This window comes from Nesoenas mayeri, assembly GCF_963082525.1.
Source record: "Nesoenas mayeri genome assembly, chromosome: 1".
Taxonomy (NCBI): domain Eukaryota; kingdom Metazoa; phylum Chordata; class Aves; order Columbiformes; family Columbidae; genus Nesoenas; species Nesoenas mayeri.
In genome coordinates this window covers 62,695,258-62,707,313 of record NC_137541.1, presented here as the reverse complement: position 1 = coordinate 62,707,313, position 12,056 = coordinate 62,695,258, and the positions used below count along the sequence as shown (strand labels likewise).

Genomic DNA, 12,056 nt, shown 5'->3' with positions numbered 1-12,056 from the left:
GAGTTCTTGATCAATGAAAAATCTGTAAGAAGTAGCTAATCTCTTAAATACAGTAAGATAAACCTGTTATCACCCTCATCTACTGGCTGAAAATAAGCTTGGTCCTATGAGGAACAACCAATGTACAACATGTATGTATCACTTTGCTAGACCTCATTGCTACTTGTGAACTCTAGCTTAATCAGGACAGAACACTTCAATATTGTTTATGCTCCTGAATATTGACTCACCAAAAATCACATTTACTCCATTGCCAATATAATGTTCAGAATTGCTAAACTTATTTTGTTATACAACTGAGCTGCATTTGTAATAACTGCACTGTAAGAACATCTTTGAAACAATCTAGTCTTAAATAATAACCTTGAGAAACTTGAGCTTCCTAACAAATTTTCTTTTGAAAGTGCAGAAATTATCTTTTGAAAGTGCAGAAATATTTTAGTTTTCTTTTTTTTTTTTTTCTTTTCAGTTGGCAGCCACAAAGAGCATTCTGATTAAACTGTGTAATATCCAGTCAAATAACAGATCAAATAAAAAGGACACTTAATACATGTGTAAATCATTTGAATTACAAATAAGACACCCTAGAAGTGGCTTGGCTCTAGGTTTGATATAGAGGATTAGGCTCTCGTATTAATACATGCACTTGGTGTAGCTATTTTCAGAAGGATACTTCATCCGTCATTGTCCTCTAGCACTAAGGAGGGCCAGTAAGTAAAATGATCACATTGGTCTGTCAACACTACTTGCTTAAGACTCAGTCATGTAAAAAGTTTAGTTTTTATATGCCCCCAACCCAATAAGGTGCTGAAACTGCCTGATTCTCCTGATGGTTGCTTCTCTTGCCTTCCACAAAACAAGAAAATATTTCAAAAAGACTTTTAAAATAAACCAAATGCTATTGATAGGTTAGTGTTAAATCAAATGTACTTGTTCAAACTACACACGTGGGCCTATCAGATGTTTCAGACTTAATGGAAAAATGTTTAATGCCTTCTATACTTTCCATAAGCTTTTGTTTAAGATTAAACTCAGTTTTGCATTTGGGAATGCATTAGGGATACCTCTTGTATACCTCTTGTTTGCTAACACTTGAATAGCATATGCAGTTTGGATATTTATGGCTTTGCAGAAGCTATGTAAATTGTCAGTGCTAAACAATAATAATCAAAATTTCTTATCAGAATGTCTGAATTTGAAAAAAAAAAAGAAGGGGTATAAAATTAATGCAAATGTAACAAAATTATTTAGCTTAGATTTTCAAAGTAGAAAAAATAAAACCTAACTTTTAAAAAGTTAAGAATTAACAGACCCTGACCATTTTACGCTTGTTTGGGCAGCCTCTTGTGGATAATTCTGTATCTTGCTAGCAGACTACAGACTCAGTTTCTTTCCTATGAACTTAATAATACCACAAAAGTGGCCAGTATTACTGTCTTTAGCTTTCCTTCTGAAATATAAAATATAATAATAATTTCTGTAGTGTATCATTCCAATTTGACCTGTACAGAAAATGTACTGCATTCTTCACTTATGTGTTAGAAATACGGAATATATTTCCATCAGAATCTTAAAACTGTTTCATGAACATATCCTTTCTATTCAACAACTTTATGAAAAACATATCAACATGCTGACTCTTTAAACTAGAAGAAATGTTTATTCCCTGTTTTCCAGAGTCTAGATATCATAGAGAAACCAGTAATTGCACTACAAAAATCCTGCAGTCTTTAAAAAGTGAATGTAGCATTTGCCCAATCAAGTAGTTCATCAAGATCTCTGCAAAGCCATTGTTTATTGTCTAAAATAGTTGGAGACCAAAACAGTTTTGTGCTATACCCTACCTGAAAGTAATTTCTTAGCTTAAAAGGATCAGTGATCTATAATGAGATAATGATGTTACACAGCTATCACTCTTAGATATTATTTGTTGCTGGAATACACAAGATGATATAAAAGGATGTTTTAGGTGTGTATATACTCATAAGCCCTGTAATTAAGAAACGTTCAGGTAATATTTGTTATGCTTACCATCTTTCTTGGTGGGTTCCGGCATTGTTACAAGAATTCTTTATTCCCAGTGAGTTTCAGCCTTTCAGATACAGTAAGTAGTAGCCCCAAGTCCAGCTGAGAGGGTATGCAGAGCAGTATGACAAGCAGAGGGTAAGAAGAATTCCTCTGCTTTATATACTGCGACTGAAAGATCAATCAAAATAGCACCTCCTCTCTTTTCAATGCAAACACTTTGAAAATTGACAGTTATGGGAACCCCTCTCACATCTGTTGTCTGCAGCCTCTGCTCCCTTGGCTTTTGGAAGGAATCTCTGCTGCATTGCATGGGGCTGATGAGAACATCTATAACTTTCTAAATTCAGCCACACCGCTCGCTCTCTGTGTCTCTTCCCTGTAACATGCAGACATGCATACACACGCAGGGAGAGACTGAAAAAGTGACTGCCATGCTATTAAGGAGCCCCTCCTGTGTGCAGATCTTATAGGAACTACTTGTATACACTTATAACTTTTTCCACAGCGTAGAAGGGACAAATAAGTATAGACAGTATGTCTGCAGTAAAACTTCATTTTCTTCCTTTAAGAGAAAGTGGTGTGCAAAGACCAAGTGGGAAGTAGAGTATTTTGCAATATTAATGAAGAGAAAAGGGTTATTGTGTTCCTGTTTGAAGCAGTGAAGTCCCTCCATGTCTCCCTTCTGTTTACATTTGCTACACTTTCTTGAGTCCTTTCCTTGCAGCCATCCTCATTTTGGCTTCATTAGAGATTATACTGCTCCTTTCAGCCCTGCTGCCTCATTAACTGGATAGGTCACCGCTGTGAGATGAGATATTCTCTTTTCCACTCATCGAGGAGATGCAACACTCCTTGCTTTTGCCAAGCCAGGAAACCAGACTGAAGGAATGGAAACCCTATCTGTAACACACGCACCAAGCCCCTAAACTAAGCCACTGGGCTGCCCTTCTCTTAAACTTCTACTTGAAGTATGAATATGTAGGCAACAAAAAGGCAGGGCAAGTTACTCGGGGCATACTCGGATTTATTTTCTTTTAAACTTTTAGGATTTTGAGACAAAACTGTAGTGATTAGTGCAATAGATGAAGTGGCCCTCAAGGGTTTCATGCTATTAAAACACATTCATATCTTTATTACATATCAATAAAAACCAGGCTACTAAACAGACTGCTCAGTGTCTAAATACACCCAGCTATCATGGAAAACATATTTTATGTCTTTAAATAGGAGTTAGAAATGAAAGAGTACTCAAGTTCCTGTTTATCCTCTAGTCAATGCATGATTCTTTCCTCTACAATCTGTTGTTTTCTGGCTGTTTAGTCATTTTACAGAGGAATTATAAAGGATGGGCATTTAATTCCTTTTTTTCAAGAGACCAGATTATCATCTGCATTTTTCTGCTCTACTCATTGTGGTGTTTTATTAATTCACTGATTCATGTGCTTATAGAATATAAACAAAGGCAAGAGCCCTGCCTACCCTAACCTAAACAAACAATATTAAAGCTACCTTCCTTCTTTGTTTCATATCACTATTTAGGTAAACCTCCTTATATCACTGAAATAATTCCTGTCCTTGGAAAGCAAAAAGAATGGTGCCCTGAATAGATAACTGAGGATTTTGTCCCTCTGGGTGTGGTTGTGGTGGCAGTGGGGAACTGGTGCATGAACAGATCGAATAACATTTCAGAGATTGTTTTTTCTTGTTCTTCTTTCTTTCTCTGACATCCAGACACCGAATGATGAGAGAGCTGGACCCAGAGGGAGATGAAGAGCAACTGCTGATTCTCTTCAGCATGATGTTTCCTAAGTGGTCCCTTGTATTAATAAGATGTAAAGATAGTTTGATTTGCATTTCACCCATCCTATGCCAAGACCTGCTGAGAACTACATGTCTGGTGATTTCTCTTAATACAAACAAGATTAAATATGGTCACAGTCTCACACTGGATGAGTTGGAGAGGACTCCCGTCGGAATCCCACAAACAGAAAGGATTGGAGGCCAGTGCATATCCTTACATCCTTAAAGGACTTCCTTTAAAGGAAGAGGAAGAAGGATATTCAGGAAGACAGAATCTAACTCATAGACTACCTTTTTACTACTAAATAAATCTGTACTGACACCACTCACTGGCCCAGAGGCCAAGTAAAAAGCGTGTGATTCTCACCCACATAGTGAAACCCCCTCTCTACCCCAAAACAGGGAGACTGCACCCAAAATGTCCACAGGGAATGGTTGCTGGCATGTGCCTACTTGGGCATAGGTGGGAGAGGGTTAGTTGGCTCAAGCCAAAATGGTACCAGGGAGCATGCTAACCATCCTCCAGCATGGGCAGTCATAGGACAACACTTGAACCTGTGCCCTAGCCCTGTTTTATTTACTTGTATAGACATAGCTAAACAACTGAATTGGCTCAATAACCTCTGTTAGGCAGGAAGGGAAGGTAGCTTATGTGTAGAAAAAAGTCATGAAATACTGTAGTTGCCTTTGTAGTGTGTGGAGAAATGTGTGTTTCTTGAGGTCTTTGTTTTGTAAAGGCCAGCTGAGAGTGCAAGCAAAAGGCTTTTCAACTGCACAAAATAAAGTGAAACTGTGGAGCAGCAATCACCTGAAGAATTCCCCATCCTTTCAGTCTTTCCTATCCTTACATTATACTTGTATAATACATTGGATTTCATGTTACATTCTCATTTACTCTCATAAAAAACTCCAGTGTTGCAACTCTTCAGTAATGTCATTTTTATAAAAGACGCCACTCAGAGAGTTTTAGACTGTGATGTCTCAGAGTACCTCAGCAGTAGCAGTGACAAGGAAAGCAGTTTATTTCCTAAGAAAGTCAGCCATATTTTATTTGTTTCAGTCCAGTTCCCAGCTGAGCCCATGCTTCAAGCATCTGCAGATACTTTATACTCCAATCTAAGACAACCTAGGCATTTCATTTTTCTTCCTGTACCAATGTTTTCACAATGTTGTCCCCATCTTATGCCGTAACAGTTATTAGTACTTTGGTGCTACTGGATAGATGTCATTCAGAGCTTGCCTTCTTATACTTGTTTTCCATATTTTCAGAATGCATGGTAGTCACCAAACTTGCCTTAACACTGCATACAGGAGAGGTGTTGATTTTGGCCAACAGTTGTCCAAATTACTTTAAAATTGGTTAAAAAAGAAGTAAAAAAACTGAAAAGAAGGAAAAACCTAACCCTTGGGTTTGTTTTGTTTTGTTTTTTCATTTTGGTCCTCACTAAGCTTATGCTTCTTGGATCATAGAGATGACTAAACATACGTACCATTACTCATCCATCCTGTACATTTTCTGTTAATAAATGCATTTATCTACTCATTCTATGAAGTTCAGATTTTTAACCATTTTTCCCTGCAATCTTGCTCTGCTTCCCTGTATATGACAATCACTCAGCTGATCTGATTGCAACTCAACCTGTAAATGAGCTAAGCCAGAAGAAAAAGCTTTTAGCTCCTCTGTGCTGAACACAAAAATCCCAACCAAGTGAAAGGGCCATGAACCACCTTCTGACTCAGTTACCAGCCTACATGCTGAATGACTGAGCCAGAACCTTCACAGAAATTGTGAAGTGGGAAGAGCTGAATGCCACCTTGTTTCTAGCCCACCTCTGGTACCTCAGTAGATAGACCTAGAGGCTGTGCCATCCCCAGCCACGCTTTCATTAATTTACCCTACTGCTAAAAGCACCCCTGTTTGCACAGGCTGCCTCATGTCTCTAGATGGAAACGCCTCTTCTCAGAACTTATTCTCCTTCCGTAAGTTGGCTTGTGACCTTGTATTTTGCCCTTCTGTAAAGCAAATGTCTTCTGGCCAAATTTTATCCTTGTCAGAGTATGGCTTTTGTGTACCACCGTAAGCCCTCTCAGCCACCTCAGGGGCCAAACACGCTAAGCTCTCTGAGCCTTTCTCTTCCATGCCCGCCCCAATTAATCTTCTGTGGTCTCCTTCCAAAACATGGGTATCCTATTTTAACTCTCTTCAGCTCCTTGAGTAGTTTCCAAACAGCAGCTAAACAAGGTGTCAGATAATTAAAACATTGTCTCTCATCTGTTTTTAATAAATTTCTTTGGTCAAACATTCAAAGCCTGTATTTGCTCTTGCAGCTGCTAGATATTTCATATTTGCTGCTATTCCTAGGACTGAACTCTCTCACTTCAGTCTCTGTTCTAGTAAGTCACTGTCTGTTTGTTACCAGAGAAAAATCTTCATCCTGTCACCAGGCCAAAGGATGGGAAAATTCCCAGGAGGTCTCAGAGACAAATCTTTCACTAAACTATATAACCAAATGATGTTCTTAGTAATCTGATTTAGTTTTAGATATTCCTATGAGGAGCAGGGAGTTGGACTTGATGGTATTTATGGGTCCCTTCCAACTTCAGATATTATATGATTCTATTTAAAAATTTTCCACTTAAAAATCTTATTGATCTTGAGAAAAGCTGATCAATTGAAATAACAATGCTGGACAGAAATGATCAGTTTAGATGAAAATGAGAAAGATGAGAGTCTAGAAATAAACCCCCAAATGCTTCTATGTCTACGTGTTTTCATTAAAAAGAAACAGCATCTTGGTTTTGCCCTAACAAACAATCTAAAGTTTTGAAAACTTACATAACAGAAAGCCATTTTTCACTAGTTTTAGTATTTGCAGCTTTGGATCTTCTAGGAAGCATTTATAGAGCCCAAGGATTAAGGATAAGAAACAGCAACAGATGGTGCTTTTTTTCCCATCAGGAGGAATCCATAAAAGCATTTCTCCAGGTGAATCTTGGAACAAGGTTTGACAGTGCCCAAGCCCCATTCAAGTCCCACATGTCCTCCCACCAGGCACCAAGGCCTGAGAAACCTGCTCTCCATGTCTACAGCAGAATCGCTTTATAGTGACAACATTTTGTGCTCAGATTCTGCCCTTGCCACATACTCTATTTAAAATAGGACATTATAGATTTTGGTGAATTTATTTATTTTGATATCACTGATAATCTTAAGAGCATTTTTTTCTCTTCTACCTATAAAAATAACAAATAAATTATTTCAATTTCTACCATGTGGGCAAGCAAAAGCTTAAAAATATACAACCAAAAAATGCACAACTTCTACTTTTGCAAGAGAGCAAAGTATCTCAGCATGGAAGAAGCTGCATCTCAGGATATATGTTACTTTTAAAGTCCCCATCTGATTTGTGAAGGCAGTCTTTTTCATCTGACATCTTTACTGAACTTACTGGTGTTGATGAAAGACGTATGGATTTACCTGACCAGCTCAGTCTAATCACAGCCTTGTGGTGTAGACCTGCCAGGAAAAAAAACTTTCCTACTCTGTCATGCACTCTTCTGCCATGTAAAGGAGACGTGACATTTGTTGAGAAGTGATGAGAAATACTTTCTGTATAGATGCAGCATCCGCAAATGGGATCTTACTCTATGTAGCAAGACAAGGAAAGATTAAACTTTAAAGCCTAGATTGCATTTTTTTTTTTTCCAAGATGATCAGCTTGGAGACACTTCAAGGCATGTACAAGATGTCGTTGACAGATAAACACCACTTGTCACCTTTACATTCTGCCTTACAATGACCCAAAGGGTGACATTACTGTGTAAGCAACACATGCCCCATGGTGTCCTATAGCAGTCAGAGTGTTTCCTTTCTGACAGTAAATTCCAGCACACTGAGGCACTCGGCACCAAAGTCAAGAGCTAGTCCCTAGGTCAGGGCAGCAGGCAAAACTGCAGGAGGACGAAGGAGAGCAGCTTCTTTCTGTTGACTGCTTGGCTGGATCAGTCCGAAAAAGTTAAGATAAAAGTTGACAAGAAAGTGATGGGAAACTTTGTTGCTGACTACAAGAGATGTAGAGCTTATTTAACTCTGGTTTTAAGAGGCAATTTGAAAGAAGATCCTGCAGCCAGGAGAGGAAAGAGACTCTGTGGCCCGTATTTTTGTTCTTACTTCCACAGGTGAAATTGGGAGCAGCTCCTCACTTGAGGTATACGTAGGTAAGCGAGACCCATCCTGGGTTTATTTGCTCCATCGTACTGAAATCTGTCTAATTGTGAATGCCTGATGCAATGTATCAACCAGAAGTTCCTTCAGTTCTGATTTGATCTGTTCGTTAAGCATGTGAAATTTACCTCAGCAGCTTACAAAGAGCACATGATTTGCCCCAGCAGATTATAGTGTATCACGCTGGTGTGGTGTCTCCAGCACTGGCCAATGAGGCTTGGGATGAGGAAAACGCCCCTTCATCATTATAAGCATAAGAGACTGATCTTGGGTTCTCTCTCAGAATTGTATTTTTGATGTTTTCTGATGTGAATATAACATTTCACCATAAACTTGGTGGATTAACTTTAAATTATTTTGGCTGCATTTCATCTGTCTTATTAGAAGTCTGCAGAATTTAAAAAAACATGTGTGTAGAAATTTAGCCCTGGAAATTCCTGAAATCCATAACTTACCCCAGCAATAGCATAAATTTTCCAAAAATTTTTTTCCCTACAGATTACAATTAGGATGTTCTAGTGTCAAAACTGTGCAAGTACCTCTTATGCGCAAAGATGCACACCCTATATTATGGAACTGACAGTAACTTTGATTAATGTCTGTAAGACAATTAGAATTGTTGCAATGACAGATGCAGAATTTGTAGTTAGTGCTTATACAATACCAGTCTTTTTGGTTAAAATTGTTGAAAGCCTCCAAATGAAAGTATTAGAAATATATTGATATTAAAAAAAAACTTTACTTGGTCTTCTTTAGAACTTTAAATATTGCAGTCTTACAAATTCTAATACTTCATAGAGGTAGACAAATATTTCAACAATTGAGAATGAATGATGTGTCATAATTCATTAGCATTCAAAGTAAAGCATCCAAGTCCCAACTAGGAATGGGCTGAAAATAAGACTTTAAAATTCTCTCTATTTGCTAGCCTGGAAATGTTGTCAAAGTAACTCTTTCCATTCAGATTGCCACCATCTTAGGTCATCCTTGCTATATAATGATCACTCTGTGAAAGTATTTAACAGAAATACGTTTAATTCCCAGATGTCCAAAGGAGTTAATACACATCAGTATAAGCAGCTTCCTTATCTGGGGCATACCTCAGTCCTGTCTGTGCAAAGTGGGGATGATAACCCGTTATTTTACTCTATAGCTATCATCATATCTTCTTTGTTTCGTTAGAGTGTGCATTCGTACCTGTTTGCACAGCAGAACCTTAATCTCTGTTGCTAATATAATATATTATTAACTTTTACAATGACTAAAAAATACTGCTGCATATTAATAGATGGAATAAAAGGTATCAAGTCCTTGAGCTGGTATTCTCTCTTATCTATTAAATCACTTGTTCTTAGCATAACTGTGGTATAATTATAACAGTGTAATACACTGAGCTAATTTGTTTGACATAGTAATGGTATAATTTCCCGATACACATAATCCAGTGCCTCTACAGACTGCTGCTAGCAGGATAGGCCCATTCTGCCCTCCTTTCTCTCTTCCTCCTCCTTCAACCAGAAGGTCTTGTTCACTTCCTTCTGTTGGACCTAGTGACTATGCAGGATGAGTCAGTCCAGCTCACTGATCTGAGTGAACCCTACTTATTTGGAGTCAGAGGAACTGTATTCCTGCTGGCTTGGCTGGCTGAAGCAACACTCTTGAGCAGCCCAGTGGTCACTAGATACGAGGCAAAGGGAGAGCACAGCCGCAGGCAGGGGAGTGGGACTGTGCCTCTTAGCTGCAACCTACACACACATAGTGTCAGGTTTAATGGGAAATTATACCCTCGTTGTGTCCAAGATCCATGGTTTATAAACATCTGCTTCCTATTCCGGAAGATAATTGAGGTAAGTGTGAAGTACTGGATATCGATTTCTTAATTCCAAAAATATCTGCTCTGTGAAAACAGATTTTCTTTAATTTATCCAAATCCTTTTTCCTTTGCATCGGATGAAAAAAATCAGATTCCTTTCAATCCTCAGTGAACCACTGCAGGGTCTCACTGATTTGCTGAGGAGGGTGAACATGGGCTGCAGGAGACATACCTGAAAAGGCAGCACCATCCACTGGGAGCACAAAGCAAACCTGCAATAATGAGCCACGAATCTCTGCTTTGGTGGAGGCTTTCACCTTCACTCTAAGAAATGAGGATTATTCAGTTTTCATAATTCGCTCTGTGAGTCTGACCAGTCCTCATAACTTTATGGTTCCCCTTGAACTTGATGAGTGCTGAAGATTTACCTTCATTTTATGTACATTGTGTAATGAAAGAAGTAGCATACTCCCTTTCTCACCTAAACAAATTCATCTTTTATATAACATACTTAATATGGCTGAATGACAGGAATGTGATGGCACCACCCTAGCTTCATATATGAACACCTATTGGCTTTAACAGGAATACAGTGCCAGTTTCTATTACTATTTCCAAAGTCTTTGTAACCCTTATTCTCTTTGATACAACACTGGGCTGGAAATTAATGATGTCTTTCGAATGAGTGATGAGATTTTCTTGAGTAAAACCTTGTATGTAGAAGATTCTGAGTTGAAGTTTTTGAGAACAACCAGCATAAATTTTGAAGACAGGCTGTAACTCAAAAAGTTATGTGGTAAGACTAAACATTTGAAAATACTGGTAGAATAAGTTGATAACTTACTGCATTTATTAAGCTTCACAAACAGCCTAGTGAAAGCAAGCTAGAAAGAATATTTTATACATAAAAGAATAAACAGAAGAAAGTATACGGTATTTGAAGATCCGTGTGAGGTATTGCGTCAAAGGACAGGACCCCAGAGATATGGCTCTCTGTCTTTGCCTCCTAGTCTAAAGTGTATGCTGCTTTCTGGATTTGTGAACCCTGGAAGAAAAATCCTAAGGGGCTGTATTGCACTTTGCCATGGACTTCACATATGAAGTTGAGAATGGACACCTGTTTTGACTTTTTGGATGAGATCCTTTATGCTAAAGTTTTAGTGAGTGCAATGGCAGCTTCTGCATCTGAATTAATCTTTCCCAGCTATGCAGTTAGTGGAGATCTAGTCATCAGACTCAGTCCAGTTACTTAAACACGATTACATACAGCTATCTGAGAGTGCCCTCTGATACCCTCATGGCCTCTCATTGCCCCTGCAGAGCATGTAGGTCATCAGTAAGTCTGGTGTAAAATTCATCTCTTCCATATGACTAAGTAACCACAGGCATCTCTAATGGCACTAGACATGGATGTTTAGGCACCTGAGCTAAGCCCTTATTGAATGGATTTTAGAGGGCAATCCAGAAGTGAATTTTAGGATAAGATGTCTCGTATCTTGAATTTCAGTGGTGATACCCCTTAAAGTGACCAGCCCACATGTGCTCCAGTGTAGATATTCAGAGAGCCCTGCCCAATACATCTTTCACAGAGATTAATGATTATGAGAATTTTTCAGGTTCATAGCTATACCACCACATTGGATGCCCAAAAGTGAGCCCTCTCATGTGCTCCTCCCCTCTTCCACAGGCTCCTCCCAGCTGCTGCCTCATGTGTATGAAACCTCAGTGCTCGTGCAGCTACCTCACAGTAGATCAGCCCAGTTTGACATTTCACTCTTGCAGTGGCTGTGCACCTACAGAATCGCGTGTCAGCCACAGTCTTTTGTCTGTGCATACATGAGCCACCCAGCTCCATCTCTTCTTCAACGCTGCCTCCTAGACATGCTATTGGCAGTGCAGTGCATTTCAGAGTACAAACTTCACAGTCTTCATTCTCACTATTCCTTTCTCCATGGTATAGTGATGGTACAATGATGTTTTGGGCCAATCTTTTCAGTTTACCCTAAGTTCTACTGTATGATATATTAAAAAAAAAAATAAAAAAAATAAAAAAAAGGGGTGGTATTGCAGGCACTCATGTATGGGAAAAATTCTTCTTCCAAAAATAAACCCTTCCTGCTCAAGTTAGAGCCTGAGGCTTAAGGTATTAGCAAGCTGGAACTGTAACAATACAAACACACGAGAATCCCA

At 38.7% G+C, this 12,056-nt stretch overlaps 1 protein-coding gene across 1 annotated transcript in view; it reads right to left on the bottom strand.

The window, feature by feature from the left end:
• MYBPC1 (myosin binding protein C1) overlaps positions 1–2,056 on the bottom strand; it is a gene marked incomplete at its 5' end in the record, with an annotated part of 75,093 nt that extends 73,037 nt beyond the window's left edge. The window contains one exon of the mRNA XM_080340842.1: positions 2,032–2,056. Coding sequence (XP_080196968.1) covers positions 2,032–2,056 — 25 coding nt within the window. The remainder of the gene's footprint in view (positions 1–2,031) is intronic.
• Between the last annotated feature and the right edge of the window lie 10,000 nt (positions 2,057–12,056).